This window comes from Taurulus bubalis (genome assembly GCF_910589615.1).
Source record: "Taurulus bubalis genome assembly, chromosome: 14".
NCBI lineage: Eukaryota > Metazoa > Chordata > Actinopteri > Perciformes > Cottidae > Taurulus > Taurulus bubalis.
This window is the reverse complement of record NC_136602.1, coordinates 10388308-10413139: the sequence shown is the minus strand read 5'-3', so window position 1 is coordinate 10413139 and position 24832 is coordinate 10388308. Positions and strand designations below refer to the sequence as shown.

Genomic DNA, 24832 nt, shown 5'->3' with positions numbered 1-24832 from the left:
ACGCCTTTAATAAAAAAAGAATTGTCGGTTTCTATTACATTGTTTATAGCCTTGCAACTCACTCTGCAGCAACAAAGGCCTGCAGGAAAGCACATCCTCATATACTTCAATACAACCTCAGTGAGACATGTAATGTACAGAGGCTTTTGTCTGCCACTTCAAATTATATCACTTCATTAACAAAGGCAACATTTCCTCATAGACCAGATGTTGTGCTGCAGGTAGGTTGTTTGAAGTCAGAGCTGTTGGCTCTCCCATGGATAGCAGGTCACTGCAATCATGAATTATAAAGTGACTTCACAATATGACTTTGCTGAAAAAAAACTATTGTTGTCCTAATAAAATCTGAACATCTTCTGTGCTTGCATTAATGACTTGAATTGCATGAATATGAAAATAAACATGTCATTCTTGAGTAATAGAGTTCAGCTATAATGTGACTGATGGCAACATACTGGTAGCTTGACAGACAGTGATACCATTGATCTGTGGACATCAACTAACTGGCTTTTTAAATTGATCGAGAACAGATACTCCGTGTTACTGCAACGGCTTTCAAGCAGAACAGAAAGTGCCTGACTCGTGTCGAGACAACAGCGCTGTGTGGGAAGTAGCAGCTTGGTTGACAAGTCATCTGAAACGGCTTTCCTTCTGGCTTCTACTCTCGCATCATTTGCTTCTTCACCATAATGGAAGTCAAGGCAAGTTCAGCAGCTAGGCTATGGCAGCCTGCTGAGCTTAGAAGCTTCACTGTGCAGGCGGAGGGGGTCTGATCAATGCAGGAAAGATTAGAAAGCAAGAGGATAGATTTTTTCTTTTTAACGCAACCAAAAAGTTTGCGTTTTTTTTACCCAAACTGCTTTTTACTCTTCGGCACTCCATTTGAAAGTGCTGAGTGCAATGGTAGAACATTAGTTGCATGTTGACAAGCTAAAAGCTCCCAGGACTCTTTAATAAATAACATTTTCTCTTACATAAATAAAAGTAAAACAGCTAATTAGATAAATATGCTAGGGAAGAATTGATCTCACCCATATGCCTCCTTATAGGGTCACCAACAGTGTTTGAAACCTCCTGTTTATGCATTACTATAAATCCAAAAGGAAACTTCAGTGTGTAAATCAATGTTAGGGTTTTGAATATGAGGCTTTTTTTTTTTACAGCAGCCAGATGGTGTAACTCATACCGTATGAATGAGCAATGCAGGCGGCCACTGCAAAATGAAAGAGCTCTGAAACACAAAATGAGGTGGTGACTGAGCAATGGCCAAAAGTTGTTGACAACGACAACAGAAACCAACGAGTGTTTCTGTTGATGGAGCACTGAGGCGCTGACTGTATTGGTTTTAATCTAAACACACAGACCAGTTGAGGTCTTGAAAGTAAAATGAAAAATGTATATAGCTGGAATTTTTATTTGGAAAACAGTGAAACAGACAGAGCACATACACAAAAAAGATATAAGTTTGATTGAAGCAAATGCAAAAAAGTGCCAACACAAAGTCTAAATAAATAAAAGGTAAGATTCTGCATTGTTACAGCCAAATTAACTTTATCCTGGTCTTTTTATTTTTGGGGGAATTTCTGCTCTTTTAGACAACGCAGTAAAGCAGAAAAGAGACATGGGTGATGTTTACCCATGCAATGTAGGCAATGCCACATCCTGGAATTTGTTAAGAAACATTAATTATTTGTCTTCAGTTGCCTGTGGGCTTCCAATTCTTATCAATATGCATTTAATTAATTAATTAATGTTTCTTTAGCAGGGTGTGTGATGTTCCCGCCCTAAAACAATGCTACATAAACCCTCCATCCTTCACAGCCTGTCCATCAGGAGAGAGGGGAGCTGCTGGGCTTCTGAACTGACAGCAGCCGCAGGGTTGTCTGAGCGTGTCAACATATATGCGGGAAGCTACATGCATCACAGTGTAAAGGTTTTTGGTGATGTTATGCTGATGAGGCAGAATCAATGTGGGGGAGGTAGGCGAGATAAAATGGTGAAAAAAAGTGTTTCGGACTAAAGTAATTCAACATTGATCATATTTAGTCATAAGGTACAACATGGAGAGCCAGGGCTGAACGGGTATGATTACTGACAAAAGTAACATATTTCAACCAAAATAGATTTTGCTGTAGTAGGGCAAGCGTCCTAATATGTAAATACTTTATATATTATACTTTCATTCAAAACCGTATACTGTGTGTATTCAACATATAAGGGGTCTTTAAGGGAGATAGATCAACAGATGTGAACCTGGAGATTATGCAGCCAACATTGTGCTTCAAGTTGTTCTCGTAACAAATCTGAAAAAAAATAAAAACAACAAATATTTCGCAATGAATTTGTTTTATTAAGTTGTGGATGTGTAAAAGGCCATATACAGGTCAAATGTATGTTTCTGTCAATAGAGTCTTGTAGCTTTAGGGGGAGAGCATATAACAGACATTTTTTCCCCATCTAACTCGGTGAATTAAAGGTTTATTTTGATTAAACCAGAGTTGTTGACTTTTAGAACGGTAGAACGATGGTTTTAATGGGTTTCATTGGTTCTGTCGAGTTTCAAAAAGACTGTTCGATGTTCGATGTTGTCTGACTGGAGTCTGGTGGCTTTAAGGAGATATTATATATAATATAAATTATATTAATTGTCCAGATTTTGACTATATTTTTTATATATTCACTCCAATGCGTGTCACATAGCATCGCACCGGAAAAGGAGCAACAATTAGCGTGTCCATTCACACGCCATGTTTCCATCACTGTCCCTCAGAGCTGGAGCTGATAGATACCCGTAACTACGGCAGAGAAGGTTTTGAGTACAGAGAAGCGGCCATTCAGCAGAGAAAGATTATGATTATCCCTTTTGCCAAGAAAGGGAAGTTCACTCAGACTAAATGCTCTAACTACTAAAAAGCCAGCTGAAGCTCGAGGCCAGTGAAATGTGGACACAGGCTGTTCATCAGCAACTTATTATTTTATGAAAAAAAACTCCCAAGAAATGTCCTGGATGCTGGATCCATCCTCTTGAAGAAAAGAAGAGGATGGTGCACACTTCAAACTGACAACTTCATGCTTCTGAACACAATTAAAACACAAGCACCTTTTTATTTGTTAATCCATCACCTTCAATATAATAAATAATACTGTGTGCTGCCTGTATTGCTGCTGTGGAGAATGTTAAGTGATTAACATTAAATGCCTGGCATTTAAAACAGCTGGGTAGAGTGGAAACAAAACAGGGCAGATGTGTTCAAGGTCGTGAGGGACTGGGGCCTCTCCCATCACGCACTGGGCATTACCCATGACAGTTTAACAATCTCACATGGCCAATACAGAATGACAAACACATTCACACCTACAGGCAATTTAGACTTCCTGATTCACCTTACTTGCTTGTGGTTGGACTGTGAGAGGAAACTGTAGCACCTGAATAAAAGCCGAACATGCCAACCAGGGCTATCACAAAAAAAATCTAAACTGACATTTAATTGATTCAAATTGATTTAAAAATAGCCTAATCCTAAAATGGAGCTGTACTTGCATAGCGCTTGTCTAGTCTTCCGATCATTCAAAGCACATTACTTGTCATAATTTACCCATTTACACCCATTCATACACTGGTGGCAGTGGCTAAGGTATCACCTGCCCATCAGGACTATCTAAAATTCATACGCCGTAGGCACAGCTACAGGAGACATTTGTGGTTAAGTGTCTTGCCCAAGGACACATCGACATGGGCTAGCGGAACCGGGGATCAAACCGCCGATCGAAGGACGACCCTGCTCACCACTGATCCACCATCGCTGATCCACAGCCTACAATGTGTTGTAGATTTAATATTGTTCTGCTTATTTGCAATGCTTCCTCTGACATAATTGACAAGCTAACGTTATTGTAAAGTAAAGCAGACACTGTGCCAATTAAGTGGGCTATATTTTGACCCTCAATATCGCTGCCAGATTGGTTGTCGATGTTCAGTTTGAAGTGGATCACAGCACCTGATTAAAAGTATAATATGCAGTCACATTAATGGTTGCTCTTTGTAAACACAGCATGAGAAAAATGAAACGTTATTTTCTGTGTCATGCGGTTTGTGAGACTCGGGACGACGAGAGGCATGACAAAGCAGCGGTGGTTGACCTGCGAATGCGACCGGGCTGCACATTCGCTTATTGGCTGGGGGTTACACCCCCACGTAGGGTCAAAGATGTCTTAGATGTTTCGGTGTCATGATTATAGATTCAGCACAGCTTGCTAGTTCTCGCCATGTTGTGTTAATAATAACCGAGAAGGCGAAAGGTCATGCAGCGGGACAGCAGCAAACAGAGCATTTCACGAATGCACAGCACTTGAGTACAAGGCACGCCCAGTTATACACTGAACATTTGGCATTTGCCATTTGAACAGATCAATACAGATTAACATTTGCATTTGAGCTAAACTCGTACTATTTAAAACTAACTGCATGAAAAGTAATCGCACGAGAGTAATGTGCCTGTGCAAGAGTGAGATTGTTTACGCAGAAGTGTTTTGAATGGAAAGATGGTTGCAAAGACGTGTGTGTTTGGGAAGTGGTGAGCATACGACTGCATGAATGAGAATTTGAAAATACGGCATGAGTTGTGAGAGAGTTTGTGAAATGGTGTTTTGAGATTGTTTTGCTGTTGTGAAAAGCAGCCCCCATTTACTTCAGTGTATCAAGACATTTCTCCGGTTTTTGAATCTGTTCACGTGGAGTCATGCAAGAAAAAATATGTTTTTGTCAAGAATTCAAGGTAACATGAGGGGAGTATATAAATGATCATTCGAGGGCTGAAGTGTTCCCTTCAGCACTTACATTTCCTGGAGTAAAACATGTTGTGTTTTTTTGCTCGCTGCTAATAAAGTCCCAGTAGGTCTTTGATAAACAATCTCTGCAACACAAGATGATTGAAATTATGCATCTGTGCACTGACTCCTGTAGGTAAACCATTCAAGGCTGTAGCAGCATGGATGCCACAAAAGAGTTCCGAATAAAGCAAATACATCTTTTCCGTTTACTGTAGGCCTACTATATAATAGATTATTATTACAATGTATTTCATTACAATCAAATCCTTGGTGTATTGCTAAAATAATCATGAATTACTTAATGAATTGCTAATAATTACATTATATTATAAAAATGAAAGTTATTTTGGTATTACAATGTTAATTTGGCTGTATCACTCATTTATCAGCATTCATTCAGGTCTGTTTTCCTATCAAGGTTGCCAGCGAGTTGCCATCTTTGTTTTGTTTGGGAAACAGAGGCACAAGTGTGAAAGACCTTGACGACTATATGACCAAAGTATACTTGAAAAGCACAAACTCGGGCTAGTGACGGACAATAACCACAAGAATCAGTGTGGTATAGCAGCAAGGGACTGATCACATTTTCCTTTGTTTTCATGTTGATTCAAAAGCCAAAATGGCACTGCAGCTTATCAAACTGTGATAATTGGACAAACGGAAGAGCAACAGTAACACCCAACAACTAGGCTTCAGCAGCAAATGACTGGCAAAAAAAATACCTGGAATTTTTCAGGAAAACTAATTATCATAGTCAATAAAAAGCTTAGACTTTGTGTCTCACAAACTGTAAGCACAAAACCAAATACCAGATTTCGCAATTTGAAAGTTGCAAAAAATACATTGCAACTGCACTATCTAGGCAATTACCAGATGTCTGAGTGTTTGAGTTCAAGTGTGAATTGATTTCACATAGAGAACATGTGAGAAGTGTCTGAGGTGTCAAAACATGGCAGTATTTTCCAGATGGTAAGCTAAAGGGGATATTTGGTATATGAACACTGCAAGCTTTCACCAGAACCTTTACATTTCCTTTGCATTTGTTGGCCAATGTACCCACATTTCAGAAAGTGTCGCCCTCTCTGTATTCAGCATGTAAGATACGGTTGCTTATTGATGTGTGACTAGCTGCTAAAGCTGATTGCAGCAATTATGACTGAACTATATCTGTTAATACGAATTTAAAAAAACGGGACATTGGCCACTTTGGAAATAGATTATTACTTTAAACAGATTTCTTAAGAGTACACCAATCTGTGAGCTTTCTTGACATCCTGACCTGCACCTATACAGAGAGCGAGGGTGGGGCACGTCGCCGGAGTGGGAACACATCGTTACACAGTAGGCGGGGTACGATTATTTGTCAATAGGGGGGAAATCACTCAGATAGGAGTAGAAGGTTCTTCATGTAACTGTGAAAAAGATAATGCCAAATGAGTCAAAACATTCCCAAATATGTGATACTATTTGTATTAATGTGTAATTTGCTGATCCTTATCCTGTACCCCCAGGGTACTACCCCTCTTAGTGTCTTATGCTGCGTTCACACCAAAAGAGTTGCGAATTATTCGCGCGAGTAGATTACATGTAAAGTCAATGCACAGATGCGAATGGTTGCAAAAAAGCGAGGGCAGCGCGAATGAGGCAAAATATGACGCTGAGTTGCGAAGGCCAATCAGCGTTGAGATGCTCCGCCCGTCGTCACTGTCGTCTTGCCGTTGCTGAATTCAACTGGCTGATGGTCCGCCTGAAGTAGCGCTGGAAGCAGCACTCATTCAGACACAGGTCGGAGCTGTGTGTGACCACGGATAATATTACGTTTGTGGGACTTCCACAACAAGTATAAAGCAGAACTAGTGGTGATTTCAATGGTGGATGGCGGAAATGGCAACTGTTTTCACAGAGTTAAGCCACGGAAAAGCTGCGCCCCCTTTCCGCCGCGAAAAAGCGAATGAAGCGAATTTACCACATAAAATCGAGCGAGTAAACTCAGGCAAAAAAGCGTTGCGAATTTTTGGTGTGAACGCAGCATTAGTTGTTTCTCTTTTTGTGTACACTTGAATAAACAGGATTATAGCATGTTAATTAGTACATTTTAGAGGTTCAGCTCGGAACATTGTGTTACCTTTAGACAGAGTGAGGCTAGCTGGTTCCCCTTTGCTTTCAGTCTTAATGCTAAGCAAGTCAGCTGCTAGATATTGCTTAATTTTCTTATTTACTCACATGAGAGGCAAGAAAGCAAAAAGTATATGTCCCCAAATGTTAAACTATTCCTTTGAGGCGGCAATAGTTTGAAAAACATAACTAAGAATGGTGGGGTTTATTTCTGTGTTTTTTTCTTTTCTTTGTACCACTTATTTGTATCTGTTTTACAAATGAACAGTCAACTTTGATATAGTTATAAGGCATTAAGACAAACGTTTTAAAACATGTCAAGTTCAGTTCTATGGGCTGCATTAGATCCATTTGAATGAAATGGCTTGGTCTTGCTGAATATGTTTTAAATCATTAATACATGACTGGGACTTGGCCTCATGCTCTTCTCAGTCGACACACTGCCCTGAGATGATGTCATCATATCGTGGATTTTCACAGCTACGCCAAAGACACACACACACACACACACACACACACACACACACACACACACACACACACACACACACACACACACATATCTGCAGAGCCAAATTATACAACTGGCTCACAGCCTTGTCTGCATTTAATAAATAGATGAGTTATAAGTCTCTAAAACTGAATGAAAGACACGCAGGACATAAATACTTGTGCTAAGCCCTGAGGCCAAAGGAGATGCACCGTGCAAGAACCTTAGATATCTGGTTTCTCACATCAAGCCTCGGCCCGCTGCCTTTAGTCTTAAATCACACCTCTAAATCAGCTTCTTTCATCTCGGAAAAATTGCCACGGTGCAATTTAAGCCAGTAAGATGTCAAAAAGCTAATTCATGCTGTCTACATCTCAAGCAGGCTATACTGTAGAGTAAGACACATTTCACTGGTCTAGCTGAAAAGTCTATTTAGGGACTACAAATAATTCAAACTCTGCTGCATGAGACCTGATCAAAACAAGAAAAAAAAATGCGAGGATGATTTTGGTTGAACTGTGCATAGCTCCAGCTATCTTTTAGAATGTAAAGTCCCTTTGCGTGTAGACTATAGCTCTCAGCTTACATCTTGTTTTGAGTGCTTCAGATTCACTCAGATCCTTCCACTGTGGGTTGTTAGACTTTCAGAACCAAACATAAGACAATAGGACGTTCCCATTCCCAAACTGGGTTAGGTAGTATCTATTTTGATAGCTGTTTTCTTCTTCTTTTATCGCTTATTGTATCTTTATTACGTATTTTACAATATTACTAAGATGCCATTTTCAACCTTTTGCTCCATATTTCCCTTTATTGTATAGAACACTTCCAGTTACGCTCTATGTAAATGTGTAATCACTTTATAAACCTGTGTAATACTTTCACTTTTAGCCTTCAGTATGTGTTCAGTGAGCTGTACAATTTCTTTTATTAGCATCACGCATCTTTCTATTTTGAGCAAGGCGGATAAAGCTCTAGCTGAAGACTGGTGCATGGAAAGGTTTATTGATCTCATATAAGCACGAAATATATGGCTTTAGCTCAAATCAGTGATAGAGGGGGAAAAAACTCGGAGCAGATCAATAAAGTTATATTATTAAATACTTATCTTTTTCCTTTGCACTTCAGCCTACCTGCCACGTTAATTAATCAATCAACAATAGTATAGATTGTCTCTTTGTGTGCGTGCGAGACAATAAGAGAGAATGGAGCAAGCAAGGCAAGACTCACTCCTACAAACTCTGCAACCTCTCAGCAATCACACAGACGCAATAATGACTTCATTCTCAGTCAATATACAACTGCTTTAAAAAAATCAAATTACCATGCAACATTGGTGATTGAACGCGGACCACACTGCGTCAAACGGGGTCCGTGCGTAAATATTTTGCGGATAAACTACTTACGCTGCTATTTTGTCCGGACCAGTGCACCATCGCTTGGTTATGAGCCGTGTCCCCGGTGAGTGCAAATGTTGAACTTGTGAGCTCAAACTCCTCCTGGTCCGAAAACGAAGCGTCCTCCCCGTCCTCGGGTCTGAATCCGGACCAAGTCTCTGCGCTCCTCGCGCTCCGTGCTCGTCTCCAACCGGCCACATCCGTATCCTCGGTGAGGCCCACTGTCTCATCAACCTGCGCCCCATTTTCCTCGTTATTTGCTCCATCATCGGTTCTATTTTCGGTCACGTTACCCTCACTGGGAGAAGGGGCAGCCGCGGGTGAAGCACTTCCAGGAAACACTTTCGAGCCGGAAAGTTGTCGCTGATCGTTCAACGCGTCCTTCTGGAGAAAACTTGCCTTATTTCCCTCCAACCGTGGGTGCACTTTGGACGAACTTTCTTCGCTCGCCGTTAATTCTGCAACGTTGTGCTTTTCGTCTCCGCCGTCGGCGGGTTTGGCGCCCGGGGACCAATCCGTAAATCCAACAAGATCTGTAGTTGGTGCCTCGCCAAAATTAGCCAAATCCAGCTCAGAGAGTTCCCGGGGAAGAGCTTTAATTAGCGGCAGCTGGCACGAAGGAATGCACCTTAGCTCTGCTTTCGTTCCGCCCAGGATGGAAGTTAGGGAGAAGACCCAAATCCACTTAGAGAAAATGATAAAAAGACAGTGACCGAGGCGCGTCTCCATTCTACGTTGATTCCGACTTCAGGTGTTAAAAACATACCATGTTCACTCTTGAGCGTTGGTCTGTCATCACCTGGTTAAGTGGAGTCCGTGAATGCACTGTGGGGAGGTGCAGCAGCGCGCGGACAAGTGTTCCCAAGTACTGATGCAAACGATGCATCAGAGGAGGAGCTGGAGGCTGAATCCTGGACGAGAGGGGAGAGGGGCCCATACCCCCGCATCCTCGTCTCAACCTGGGTATAAACTGGGCGTTCTCCTAATTAAGTTATATATTTCTGTAGAGACACGTGGTCTCCTGGGGTTTTTATTCAGTTTTTGATCAGCAGTGTGCCAGATACTATTCCACTGTGAAATATTTGACTGCATCATTATCCTATAGGTAATTATGCATTCGATTAAAACCATCTGAAAGGCATTCCGAAGATGGGGACTCTGGAAAAAAAGTCTAGAAACATTATTGGGTCTGCCTCTGGTAGATCTTGTGTGGAACTGTTCCTGACTTGGGCTTTATGGAAGATATGATATGCTCTGCATTTCAGTTAGCAAGTATATATAATCAATTAACAGCATTGCATGTGTTCCTTGTCAATTTTGCCATGAAGATAACGACTGCGGTGGCCAGCCTGCAAAATGGCTTGTAGATTATTTCACTTAACTGCACTCCTGTAGTATCCATTTAACACAGCCGAGTGAATAGTGCATATTCATATTTGTTCAGGTTAATGTAGGGGTGTCCGACATAAAATTATGAAAAGGATTCAAACAAAAGGTGAGTAAGTAATAATTTTCTCCATCAAACACCTCTGGTCTCTGCGGTTGCATTTAAGCATAGAGGAGTATGCCGGTGCCAAAATACCTAAAAACCTATTATTGCCATGCAATGCGGACACCCTGGAATATAATGTTATATTTCTCAATACTTTGGGTTTGTTCCAGTCAGCTAATGGTAAACCATTAGGAGAAGTAGAGCCTGTCCAAACCCTGTGATTAGATTCTATTTCTAGGCAACATTTAGTCAATAGGATGGGGATGCTGTTGACTGGTGACTGATGCCGAAGAGACTGCCTATATTGAGCTGTGTTCTCCCCATCGCTCTGAGCTGCGACGTGATCCTGTTCAACACACGGGTCAACTGCACAGAGACGTCTTTCATTGGCAGCCATTAGTGATGCAGTGAGCAAGAGCTGTCTCAATCTGTTTCAGTTAGCCCCCACCAGACAAGGGGAAACCAGTCTATAATGCAGATTGATGTCTGACTGAGAATTTCAATCATGGGGAACATTGGCTAAAAAGCTCAAGTCTTGACTGTAATGCAAACCTAATGTGCAGTCCAACTATTACAATGCGGACAACGTCTGAATGGAAGTTATGCTTGTGTCTGTGTGGCACCTGTATGAATTTGTACATGTATGTTTTACTTGCTGTGGCTTTGTGTGGGATACATCTGCAATGACATTGTGGAGTAATAATAATGGAGTTTTGCCTGACCTGCCTGCTGAGTTTAGACACGGATGGTTGTGCACCTGCTGGGTTTGTGTATGCCTTGTTTTTAGTACTTTGTCTTGTTTAGCTTGCACTACTTTATTTGTGTGTGCAAAATTATTTCCCCAAATATGGATGCAACTAACAGCTAGATAGATACTAATTAACTCCTGATTATCTTCTTGATCAACCAATTCATTTTTGAAATAATGAAAGAAAGCTGTCATTATTTTCCTGGGTCTACGGGGACATTTTCAAATCAGTTGCTGTATCGGAAAAATAGCCCAAAGCCTAAAGATATTCAATTTGAACTTATCTAAATCAGTGAACAGCTGGAACATGTCCCATTTTAGAGGTTTGAACTGAAGACTGTTTGACCTTTGAAGTGACCTAAACAATGACTCAACTATCACAATTATTGAAGATTAATCTAGTTGTAGTTTAACTTCTACTTCTTCTTTTGTTTATAGTGTATATTTCCCTCTGAAGTCACAGTGGGAGGATGAAGCTGTTATATATATTTAACATATTATATATATTTTAAAAAAAACAATCATTTATTTTCAACGACTGAACTGAGGATAGTCACATGTTAAAATATATATATATATAAAAAGTGCAAGCAGACTTTGGAGATGTGCTTTAACAATCAAACACAAAATACTTTTGAATTGTTCAGACTCTAAATTTCCCTGCGCAAGGTGACATATTTCCGGACACATTTGTGGTCACAACATGGCAGCTGAGTGGAATCATTGTCTTTCGACAGACAAGATTGCTGGTTTTCTGCCTGTCACACAGACTGAATACAAACTGTGTTATGATCCCTGAGCTCATACTTGATGGAAACTTGTGAGCAGACAGTGTGAAAAGCACACAAAGGATCGGGGCGACAGCAATCCATGTTGTTGGTTTATTCTCCGTTTTTTTTAATTAAACAGATTTCAGTGGAAGAAGAAAAGAACACCGTAAAGCCCCTCTCTGAAATGAGACCTTTTCCACTATGGTGTCTGGTTCACTTTCACAACTGTTCAAATGACTCCGATGCTCATAACGGTAATAAAAAAGAGAAGCAAAGACACTCTGAACATTAGTCATGCAGAGTACATTGTCTCACCCTTCTGCTCCAACTAAAAAGCTAACATCTGCTAGGAGTGCTGCATTGAATACAAGCAGCAATGTGTGTATGACTAAAAGCCGCACAGAGTTGCTATAGAAAATTGTCCTCTCTTTTCAGCATTCAATTATAATCTACGCACAATCATGATTCACAAAAAAGTGTGAAACTTCTGTGCATGTTTTTGCCTTCTTGCAGATGTTTAACAGAACCACTCGTGCTGAGATAGAAGGTGTTGAAGTATAGACACGCGAGACATCCACTTCAGTTAGTGCTGAACACACGTCTGGGGCACCTGGAGAGAAAATCGCCTTTTCAAATAATGATTTCAATTACATTATTGAGAGATATGGGGAGAGGCAATATGGACAGCAGGTTAAGTGCTCTGATCCCAACTTTACATTAATCCACATTTAAAAGATCAAATACTTCACACAATTCGAGGAAATGATAAGAAATGTATGTTATTTTTTAGCAACAGGACATGTATTCCTCCTCGCTTCACTCATGCCAAGAAAACGAAATGCACTGATGTAAATTTGTGTGCTAGATCTGAGAGAATGATTGGCCTGACCTGTTTGTAAGATTAGAAGAAATGAAACTATAGCCTAGGGCACCGGGAATGAACTTGAGCAGAAAATGGTAAAATATAGGCAATTATGTATGCAGTGTTGGTTGTTTGATGTAATTTGTATAAATACTTGCAGTAAACCAGTGAACTATTAGGACTATGCAGTATCATCAGCAATCTCAACTGGGATATTCATTATTCACAGCATCAGTGCTTGGATATTGAAAATGTGTTTACATTCACGTCTGCTAACATTGCAAACAAGCTAAAAATCCATTAAGATCCAAACAGACGCACATTTACTAAATTGCATTGTATCTGTTGTCGATCTCACAAGACATGATATAATTGATCCGTACTGTTTATATTTCAATGAAACTTTTTTCAAGTATGCAGAAAAATCATGGAAAGCTTGTTAAGTAAAATAACCTATATAATAAACTCATCTAGATGTTTCAGCCAATCTGTACTCTCCATTAAAACAGAATATCCCATTTCTTGAATTAATATTCCACCGATTTGCATGTACTGTATCTGTCCTTTCAGTATGTCTCAGCCTAATATCTTGTTTCAATGGGGAAAGAGACACTTTTCAGGAGTGAGATGTTCTCAAAACAAGGTTGTTGTGGCCCTATACATATTAGTGCTAATAGCATTCTCTGTGTGAGTGTGCATTGTTGTTTTACAAATGTAGTTGTTATTTGGTTCTCAAAATAAAAGCTAAAAAGACATTACTTGTGAGAAGATGATTCTAAACTCGGAGTAACATTTATTTTAAGGGTCACAAATTCACAGTTTGCAAATAATGGTCCTATTCTTATTTTTCTTCATAAAAATGGACATCTTGGGAATTGACGGCGAGGTGAATCATCCCTTTATTAGATTAGCAAATTTGATTCCTGCCGGATTCCTTCAGGATGCCCCGAGAGTGCAAAATGAAAAATAACCTCTTAGAGACTCCCTGGATGTAAACATTAATATCTGAGAGAAATATTGAAATATTGGCACAGACAGCCAAAGTTCTCCTGAAGTTTATTGTAATTAAAACTTTTAGAAGTCCATCCAGTCCACTTAAAGGCTATGTGGTAGTGACAAAAGTCTGGGCACCCTAAAGAATCATGATTTTAATTATCAATTAAAGATATCCCCATTTAAACTGTCTACTCCTTTTGCAAATGACGAGTCATAAAACCCAGTCCATCTATCTCCCTATTCATTCATCCATCCATAATGGCCGATAATAACTGATGCAGTTTGCTGTAGTGGTGCTGAATATAATAATATTATTTTCACTTAAATTAATAGTCTGATATTACAACAAGTGCCCCAAATTAAAACACAATATACGTTCATGCCAAATATTGTCCATGCCCTCTTCCATGCATGGAAGCGTTTAATGATCTGACGGCAACTATTGGCAGGGCGACATTTGTCTGTGCCTTCCAAAACTGTCACGAATCCTTATTGAAAACTTAAATAAGTACCATGGGACCTTTGTTTACATGGTTATAATAGAGTGCTGCAGGAATGTATTTAGGATTTTGGCACTCCCAGTTCCCTCGTCTTGAAGTCAATGGTTTTTTTCAATAGGTTTTTGGTTACATGCCTGAAAAAGAGATTTGAACTTCTTGTTCTACAGCAAAATACGCCAGTAAATATCCCACACATGCAATTTGAAGCTGTTAATTGTCTTAAAAAAGGCAGTAGCTAACAAGTGCCAAATTGAGACTAATAAACATAATTATGCCGAACAAAGTCCGCCTCGAGCCGAGTGGTGGTGACGTAAAGGCATGCGACCATGGTGTTGTATGTTAATAGTCAACAATAGCTTCTTACTTCTGCCGATGGCATTTACTCTTCAAAAATCATGAACAACTAATGTTCATTTGTGAAGATTATCTTGTGGAAGAAAACATGTATCATAACAGACCTTATTTTCAGCTAAATCCATATTCCAATGAAAAAAATCCCATTTGCTTTTTATCGAGGGAGTCAGTACGATGCCAACTTCCAGGTTGGCCTACAAAGATGTGCATCCCTGCAGCCCTCTAAAACCCTTTAGGTTCAAGGTTGGTTTAATAAAACAAAACATCACCACTGCAACCAGCTGCAGCTTTATATGTACTGACCAGAGAGTGATATCAATGTTCTAATGTCACTCTCAGCCAGTGCTCTGAGTACTCGTACCTCTACATTTTATTCCTTGGGGTACAGTGACTTTTTCTTGTGCACCAGCTATTCATAATCACACGGCCAGCATTTGTTGGGGCACTCCTTATAGATATGCACATAAAAACAATGTGGAGCGGTGGGTTGAGAATGAGGGTGCTATAATTCTTCATAAAGTTTTCTGAATCTGCACTTTTGATCGACAGAATATGATTTCACAAACATTTCCAGAAGAATGTTCAGACGAAGGCACAATATAACATGGTTTTAAAAAAAGTTAGTAAATCAGAACTAGTAGCAAGAGATTGCTGATACCGATACACACAGCAACATATAACTTACTTATATAACTGGCACTTATTTTTTTCACTTCAAAAAATGGCATTTCAAGCACTGCTCTCAGCAAGAAAGCGAAGAAGCATAAATGATTTCTCTAAACCTGGCTTACATACCCTTTGGTAGCAGCTTAGCTTTGGCAGCAACATGCTGTTCTTGTGTTTCTCCTTGAAAAGCAGTCGTCTTCTCGTCTCCGTTTCCCTGAACTTAATTAGTTATGGAGAGAAACGTATGAGAAAAGGAGAAGGTCATATTTGTTGTTTAGCAATATGGAGAGAAACTTTCGGACATAGAACTCTAGCTTCACATGCTAACCAGCAACCACAAATGAGGTCAGCACAGACTTTGCTTACGGGTCTAAAGGCCATGGCAAACTTAAAAACACTGAACTTTGCACAATACCAAGGGAGCGAGAAGGGGTTGGGAACTCCCACACGGCACATCAGTAATTCACAAAGTGAAATATTTCATCCTGCAGAAGACCCCTCTTATTTTCAGGAATGTCATTTTTGAGTCGTATGAAGGAGCTGGAGAGAGACCTCCTTTCCAGACATCAATTATTAACCAAAGCTTATATCACAGCCTCATAGATCAAAACAGCAAGCTTGTAATATACTAGAGGGCATCTCATATATTTAGCGCTGCCAGAGAATCACTCCTAAGACAGAAAGGTTAGGCGTTTGAAATCTGACGCGAACTCACGAGTCTTTGTAATTTCCCTGACAGGTACACGATATGGCACAGGAACACTGTAGGGTATGTGAGTCTATCTTTGTACTTCTCCATCAGAGGCAGAGGATTTTGCACCACCACAGAATAGGGTTCCTGTGAAAATGAATATTTTATGATATTGCTACCAGGCTATGATTGGTAGCATAAGAGTAGATTTGCATTCCAAACTGCCTGTTGTGCAAAAAATTCATCATTACCAACCTAAGTCTTGATGTACCCAACAGTCCAAAAACATGTGGTACGGTGTGTTCTATTGCTCCCCCTGAGGTTAAAAAAACACAAGGCAGGTAAAAATATTTACCATAGGTTAAAAGCCCACAATTCCCTGACTCATTAGAGTCATATGTAGCACTGGGAATACTAGATTTCAGCGTGTGCCCCATTTCATTCTGCTGCTACAAGTGATGATAAAAGGACGTTTCCCCTCCTTGTGGGTGCTTTTAATATTGATGAGATACAGTTGCCATAGAACCTTTTTATTGTATATTTTCAGCTAACAAAAAAAACTATTTTTAGATTTTTCTTTAGAGTGAACTTTTTTCTCATTTGTTTGGCAGCTTCCCATTGGTAGTTAGCATCTCAGAGTGAAGTCAGTGGTCCTGCTCGGTTTTAAGCACTGTTGCAAAACAAAGACAGGTGAAATGAATAATGAAGTCATTTCTCAGTAAGAAGTTTGGACACTTGCCTTAAGGGGGGCTGCACTCTCTAAGCGCCTGTCACCTATATATGTTTGAGTTGGTTTTAACTGCCCATCGGGGAGCACAGCTTTCCAATGCAACAAGCCTGCAACGTTAAAATAGATGATTCATCTATGTCCTTGTGCTGTGATGCGTAAATCTGATACAGTACATTTGCCAACATAACATACCCCATACCAAGTTATTTAAAATGTATTTTTATAAGATTTTGTGTGCCGTCACAGATATAGAAAGTGCTCTGTAAGCAAATCCACAGCCTATATCTGTAAGAAAAGTCTAAAGCAAAAATAACCTCACTGCCTCTGCATACCTAAGCCTATTTCATTCTCATCCAAAGAACCTGTCACTCTCCACCTTGTGGTGAGACAAACAAACTGGAACCACCTCAGGTACTCAATGCTGATTTGCATTTTGTATCAAGTTCCTTGGTCCGACGCCAGCACAAGTATGAAAAGCTCTGCTCCCTAGATATGGGGGTCCTGATTGAAACTGTAGGCAGAGAGGAGGCTCTCGCTGTGTGCTCACTATATGAAGAGCTCATTAGTTGGAGAGACCTGTGTGCATTGTTCCAAGTCTGCAGAGTCAGCGAGAGAGCCACTCATCACTACGCACAATCCAGACTCCTGCACATCTGGTCTGGCAGCTTCAGGGTGACCTGCACACACTCACACAGACACACACATGCACATGCAATTGTTGGCATAGAAACAAACCATAAACATTCACCAGCGCACAAAGATGTAACGAATGGATAATCTCCTGGCTGATCATGCATGCATTGTGTAGACAGAGTGTGAGGATGAACAGCACTGAAATATAAAATATTGGACACATATTCTTCCCCTCATACACACAACTTCCCACAAGCACTAGCCTTTATCGCCTGTGATTTACTGTCCATTTTACATCAAGCTGAGGTAGCCACCTCCAGCGCTGACCCTGCACTGCAGCTCAGGGATGCGGGTACAGCATTTGGCAGCACTTCCACCAAGAATCCCCAAGCACAGACGGCAACTCTGCTGTCAATCTCCACATATGAAGGTTTTAATTTAATGGATTGAAGGTCTAAAATGCACATACAGGTCAATCCTTTCACTGCTATTCCCAGTTCTTGATTATACGGCGAGCTGGTCTGCTCTGCAGAATGCTTTACCAAACTGTATTGCTGCAACCGTGTGTGCTCATATTTACAATGCTTTGGCATTGAGATTCTCTGAGAGGAAGTCATCAGCATGCAGGTGACTGTCACAAATGGCATATGAATAAAGAGAAAATGAAATAAATCTATTCCACGGCAAGGGAAAGGGCATGCCTCTATTGAGAGCATGTCAGTGTTCATTCTATTGACAGACCCGCTTTTTCTTGCTTACGTCACTTCCAAGACACGCTGAGCTGTGGAGGAAAGAGTTGACTGAGAAAACTGAGAACAATAAAGTCACATATTGACTCTGTATCAGTATAAAATAAATATACTTACTGGACCCATGGATGCCATTTCAAAAGACAAAATTAATCAATGGAGTTCATTGGAGCAGATTTCACACAATGGCACTCACAGAGCGCTGTCATTTAAGACCAAAACCACTATTAGAAATCAATGCTTTTTCGCTTCATTGCCAGTGGCAAGATGCCATAGTGACTGCCTCACAAGTGACCCGGGGGGGTACGATGAGATCACGTTCATGACTCAGACGTGGTGTGAGTGGAAGATGAGGGAGAGGTATATATTTAAAGAAAAACATTTTCTTGGGAAATACTCTTCTTCATGCAGAGAGTCAGAACAGAATTGCACCACTCTCGGGTTTGTACGTTAGCTAAATATAGAGTTGGCCGGCTAACGTTTAGCTCAAAAAAAGAAACAGGAGAATCAGCGAGGTCGACTGTCCAAAAATAACAAAATCCAAATTGCATCTTGTTTGTTTAATCCAAATAGCGATGGTTCGTGAAGTGATGAACATATTTCTTGTGAAGATTTGTAAAATAGCTCAACAACATTTTTCCTCCACACACATGTTCATTGTCTCTGTCAGATAATACAAAATGGAGCCACAGCACCTATAGGAAACAGCCCAAAATGTAACAGTCTCACCATTGTCAACCTGCTTTCAGCTAAGCTGTGCAGGTCTCCCACCAGCTTACAGTAGGCAGGTGTGATGTGAGACTGGTCTACATTATCTGGCAACAGACTTCAATTTCTGGAGCAATTTATAAGCGGCTTGGACAGGTGTGCTGTAAGGATTAGACCACCCTTGATCCAAACATACACAATCAATCATCACAGTACTTTACTTCATATGGTTTCTGGATTATTATCAAGCTTAATATGATCTTTGTGAGACAATGACAACGACTTCAGATAGGCTTTAACAACTATAAATTGAATTCCCTGGCTGTCACAACACCTCTTCAGAAAGCTGCTAATTGGGAAGACTCAGCCTATTCTCAGAAGCCAAGGAAGGGAAAAAGAAAGATAAAGAAAGGAAGAAAAGTGCGAGACTTCGACGTCCCAGGCTCGACTGTCATAGCACAACGTAGCGCTGTTCCTCTGAGATTTGCCTCTGTGAAAAGCAAACACAAAGGCTTACAGACTCCTCAGTTGAGTTTTATCGGAGGTGTGAGAGAAGAGAGAGTTGTCAAGGCCATCAGAATTATATTCTCAAACCGTACGTAGGTTCAAATTAATCTGCGTGAGGAGTCGTGCGGTGACGTCAATAGGCTATATTTATGGAGGCATCAGTATTCGGTGTTAGGGTGATGACACTGGAACTTAATTTAACTGCATGACCTCATCATTATCCAGCTTCACTGCGTGCACTTTGTTGTGAAAGACTGAAATAAGAAACATGTCACAAATGAGGTACAAGCATCTCACATGGGAGACTGTCCGAGTTCAGGGGCTTCTCAGAACATTTTTGATGTGACAGCATTGGAAATATTGCTGCCATCAAAGCTGCAAATTGTGGGGAAAACTCATTCTAATGATGGATTTCAATGATATCGTGTTTCCGCACATTTCATGGTCCATGCATTTAAGGACACTCAAACTCTACAGAAGCACGATCCCTCAATAACAAATACCTACAGATGCATTCATTTCCATATGTAAATCTCTTCATAAATTCACTCACCTGTTGGCTGTGAGTTTTGCCACTATTTGTAGTGTGACATTGAGTAGCCATTTGCCCCTGCAGTGAAAACACTAGCATTTTCTTATCTGTGAAAGGAGATTGAAAAGTTAGCATGTAATTAGTTTCTTTACATCTGATAAATCCAAAGAATCAAATCTCAGAGAAAAGCCAGTCAGGTTTGGTTACTGGAGACATGCTGATCTTTCTCATCTGTTTTATGAATGGAGATGGAAGATTACAAAGTTAATGCTTTTCCTACCTACTTTAGGTGAAACCAAGTCCACATCAGTGTTATGAAAGCCTTGACAGTTGTGTTCCCAATATGAGGGACAATAACTTGGAAAATAGCAATATGGGGCAGTGAATTTAATTAATTCACTATTCACCAGGCGTGACCCTCGGTGGCTGCCTTTGACACGTTATCACAATTATCCCTTGATTATTTCCTCCAATTAAACATTTGTATGAAATTGACATAATCAGCACATGAATTACAAAAGGTGTTTTGTGAGGTCATAATGATCTCTGACCACCAAATTTGTATCACTTCATCTCTGAGTTCAAGTAGACTTTTGTGCCAGATTTGAAGAAATTCGTTCAAGGCGTTCCGGAGGTAGCAGAAGAATGGCACGAACATTAGGTCACAACCTCTGATCACAGCTGTCGCTATTGTGTATCTGGTGGAGTTTTAGAGCTTCATTTTTGGATACTGACCATCCATTCTGGGTTTCTGTCTCCAAATGCAGTGTATCGTTTGTTGAGCGAGCTAGCTGTTAAATGTAAATGTAAAACTTTACCAGTAGGATCTGTGACATTTTTTTTGTGGCCATAATGGAGAAAATATATCAGTGCACTGGGGGTGGTTTTGATGTTTAAATGGGTGGCAGCTCGTTTTGGACGAGTGGACATTGCAGGCGCCAGTTGTGAAGAAAGAAAGCGTCTTGACTTTGGCACTAATTCTTGTCTCAATTGTGGTCTGATAAGTTGGAAATCCAGCGCCTCCTATTTGCATTTTCCAAGCTTCTGTAACTGTCATGTTTTGTGGAACCCGTGTGAGAGTGGTAATGGGTACGCAGCTGTTGATGGTTGCTTCCTACAAAAGTGGTCATGGTTTCAAAGTTACAAAAAATAAACGCATCCAGAAGGAGTTACCCTCAAAATGCACCCATATATATTCACATTTTTGGATATGGAGTGAATGTCTTCAAACTTTTAATGTGAAATGAAATAATTAAAGGCAACATGTCTAAACTCTCCATTCTGAAAGGAGCTGAAATTTTTATGAGCACAATCCAGTTTTTTGAAGCCTGACGTAGGAAGCCGAGCCTTCTCTGTGACACACTTTTCAGGCTTTATAAATAAAATATGACGTTCACATGGGTGTGCTTAAGCAACAAAAAGAAACACTGTCTGGGTTGTTATACAATGATTTCAAATAAATCTTTTGTGAATAAGAAAAAAAAGACACAAGCAAACAAAGTCATTGTCACTTTTCATGATCAAAGTGTCTGCATTGCCCAGTATTAAAGAAATCAATCAAAAGTGAGGGTTCTGATCTCATTATTTCGGTAAATTAGAGCCCTAATGATGGTTTAATTGCATTGTGATACAGTCAAAATTGATTCATTTGTTTGTTAGATTCCAGGCCCGTGGTGGCTTTGTTAGTCATTTAAATATGGGTAACCCATTAATTCTGCTCATAAAGGTATCGGTCACAGCAGCTGTCACACACTATACGTCATGACGGACAATAACGATGCTAACACAATGCTAATCCAGCACCGTTTGAAGACCAAATTACAAGGTCAAGGTGAGTTTGCTTTTGTGTGTGACTTCTGCATGACTCACATTATCTAACATTGATAAAACTGCTTTATCTTCATGAATTCCTCTCTTTCATGTGATATTGATTGCTCCGTTTAATTAAAATATAAAAAACACAGGCCTTTTCATTCAGCATTGTTCGCAGTATGTGGGTTCCTTTTATAGAAAATGAAGTTACGTCTGTACTACTGATTTGCAACAGTAACAACAAGCTGCAAGTGTCTTGCCCAAGGACACTTGTCCCACAGCGGACTCATACGTATTTTAGCCAGAAACATGGCATCGCCTGGTTCTAGCAATTGTTATGTTTGTAAGCCATACACTCTGGTCCTTGCCTGTCTCAATAACATTTGGACCATATACCGCCACCATCAGGTTGATATATTTCTTCATATTTATATTTTATAAGTGTCGTGACAACTTGAGATTGAAAAAGAAAACACACATTTGTGTCCACCTTTAAGATGCATTAACATAGTGTTGGTGACCTCTGACTTTTCCTCTCTAGCCATCATTAGGCTACTTTGTGTTTAGTGCTAATTAGTAAATGTTAGTATGATACACTAAATTAAGATTTAAAAAATGATGAAATGCAACATTGTCACATATTAGCATTTAGTTCAAAGCGCTGCTTTACTGAAATACAGCCTTACAGGGTGGTTACCATAGACTCTTAGTCCTCTTATGATTACATTTAGGAATGCAAAGCACTCTATTAAGTTTAAGGAAAGCGTGTGGTCTTGCTTACACATTGAACAAGTTTACAGTGAATTGAAACACGAGACAGGAAAACTTTACCTTGGTCTTGACTAACATTCAGGACTGGGTGTGGACCTTTCTATATTGTCGTGGTGCTGCCCTTTCTACACCCACAATCCTCTCAACCACTACCCTTGGATTTTCATCAGACTTGGATTTGGAAATACGTTGCTTGTGAACATAATCCATGCACATTAGGTTTCTTGCCAAATTATATTTAGTTGTATTTGATTATTAAATGGAGGCCACTATTTCTGGATGCAGCCTGTTGCAGACTCCACAGAGGATGATTATCTCCATGAGCAACAGAGCATTGTTTTGGTGTAACTATAGAATGCATTGTGACAAGCGCAGGATTTTCTCCTCCTTTAACGTATAGGGCTGTGTTGTGTTTGTGCACCGCTGGAGATCCTACTGTATACAGTATGTGTGTCGCTTTTTGATTTCCTCTGAGGAGCACCAAGGAGACATGCCTCATTAATAATGAATGTATTGGGTGGTGTAGGGGGATCGATGATACAACAATAGAATGCATTTAGTGTGGACCCTGCAGTGACATCAGGGACATCTCAGTCAGCAGCGATATGATGAACTCATTAAAATGATTAAAGTTGGTCTGCAAAAAATGCAGTTAAAATCCCAGGGCAGCTGGCTAACATGAATCACATGACCTTAATTCTTTCATTTAACCATAATGCTTTTTGATAATGACAATGACAACCAAGAGCACCAGGTACTGCACTCAACCTTCAGCTATATTTCATGAGCCAAACAGGCTTTAATTTCAATCTATTGCATTCGTTTTTGTGACTTATAAAGATCCCTTCGAGTTTCTGTTGAATCTTTTTGTGCAGTAGGAAACTATATGTGATACTGGGGTAAAGTTAAGGTGTAACCCATTTCCACATTGTCTTTTTCAGACATGTGCATTATGAGTCAATGAAAAGAAAGGCAGAGAAAGGCTGACATACTACACACCAAGAAGCACACAACAAATCACCAACATCATTAGAATGAATCCTCTATGAATATGTAATAGCTCTGTTGCAAATGTCATAGCAGTCTATGAAATAGATATTCCACTCTGAATCACAAACGACCACCTCATGGTGGCGCTAGAGGTAAAGTCCTGGGGACCGTGAATGTCATGGACAAAATGTCATGGCAATCTATCTGATATTTGTTGAGATATTTCAGCCTGGAACAAAGTGTTGGACTGAATATTGGCCATTGCCATCCCTAGTTGATTTTCCCTCGAAAGGCAGCAGCAAACAGAACCATTTTAAACTTTGATTTAAAAGAACTGTGGGTTGGAACATACCTCAGGTTTACTGATATGGGGATGGATGCCACAAACAATTGAATGCTGCCTCTCCAGACTCTGGGGAAAGCAAACCTGCCCCAGACAAGCTGAGAGCTCTGGATGGTTCATAACATAGCTGCAGATCAGACATCTATTTTGTCCAAATCGTCCAGCGCTAAAAATCAATAGCAGTTTTTTAAAATCACATTTTTTGACAAGAACCCAGTGCAAAGATTTGAGAAATGCGAGGTACTGTCTTGTGAGGAATCTAGCAGTCGAGTTTTGAATAAGCTGCAGCATTTTAGAGAGAGCTATGGACCGTTTACAAGGCCACTGTGACTCATGGACACATGACCCGACTTTGCCAGGAGTGCTTTTGACTGACAGGATTTCACTATTTGTTGAAATGCTGAAAAATGATGGCATATAAAAAAAAGGAAAATCTTATTTAGCTGAAACACTGATGCAGACAGTGGTGCTAAAGTCCCAGGCTTGAAGACTTTTCAGAAAGATGATTGAGCATTGTCTGACAATGCATCTGACGAATCTATCCAAAATGTTTTTCACTGTTTGGTGAAAGATACCCTTAAATACTTTTTTGTCTACTTTAAAAATAATTGTATCCTCAATCAAAAAGCAGTTCTTCAACACCGTGGACAATTCAGCTGCATCAACAAGGAATCGTTTCACACTTTGTTTAACAATCCTTTCAACATGAGAAAAAAAATTTCTTAAGCCCATTCTCTCATTTCCGAAGATGAATTGTATCTGGGAATCTAAACTGTCAGCTGTGGCCAAAGTTAAGTGAAGTTTCGACTCAGAAGACTGTGTTTGCTGCATTCTGCACTGATGGTCCTATCCTCTATCCTAAAAAATCAAGTGACTCTCTCGCTGCTGTCACCTTTAAAGTAGCATAGGCAGCAGCAGGACTAAAGTTTCAATGTGAATGACCAGATAGCACCTCCTCTCCATCAGTGGCGCTCTTGTACGCTTCTGGAGGGGAGAACAGCAACTTCGAGTGTTTGCAACCAAATATCAGATCGGAATCCACCTTGAGGGAGGGTCCACATAGAAAGTAATCGTGTTTTTTAGAAATGCATATGGTCGGTCAACTGTCGGTCAACCATTTTTAGTATTTCAAGAACTATTGGGTAC

The 24832-nt window shown here is 40.1% G+C and overlaps 1 protein-coding gene across 1 annotated transcript in view; it reads right to left on the bottom strand.

The window, feature by feature from the left end:
• LOC306747103 (VPS10 domain-containing receptor SorCS1-like) overlaps positions 1-9573 on the bottom strand; it is a gene marked incomplete at its 3' end in the record, with an annotated part of 40327 nt that extends 30754 nt beyond the window's left edge. Inside the window, exon 1 of the mRNA XM_079230115.1 lies at positions 8842-9573. Coding sequence (XP_079086241.1) covers positions 8842-9561 — 720 coding nt within the window. The 5' untranslated portion in view covers positions 9562-9573. The remainder of the gene's footprint in view (positions 1-8841) is intronic.
• Positions 9574-24832: the final 15259 nt, after the last annotated feature.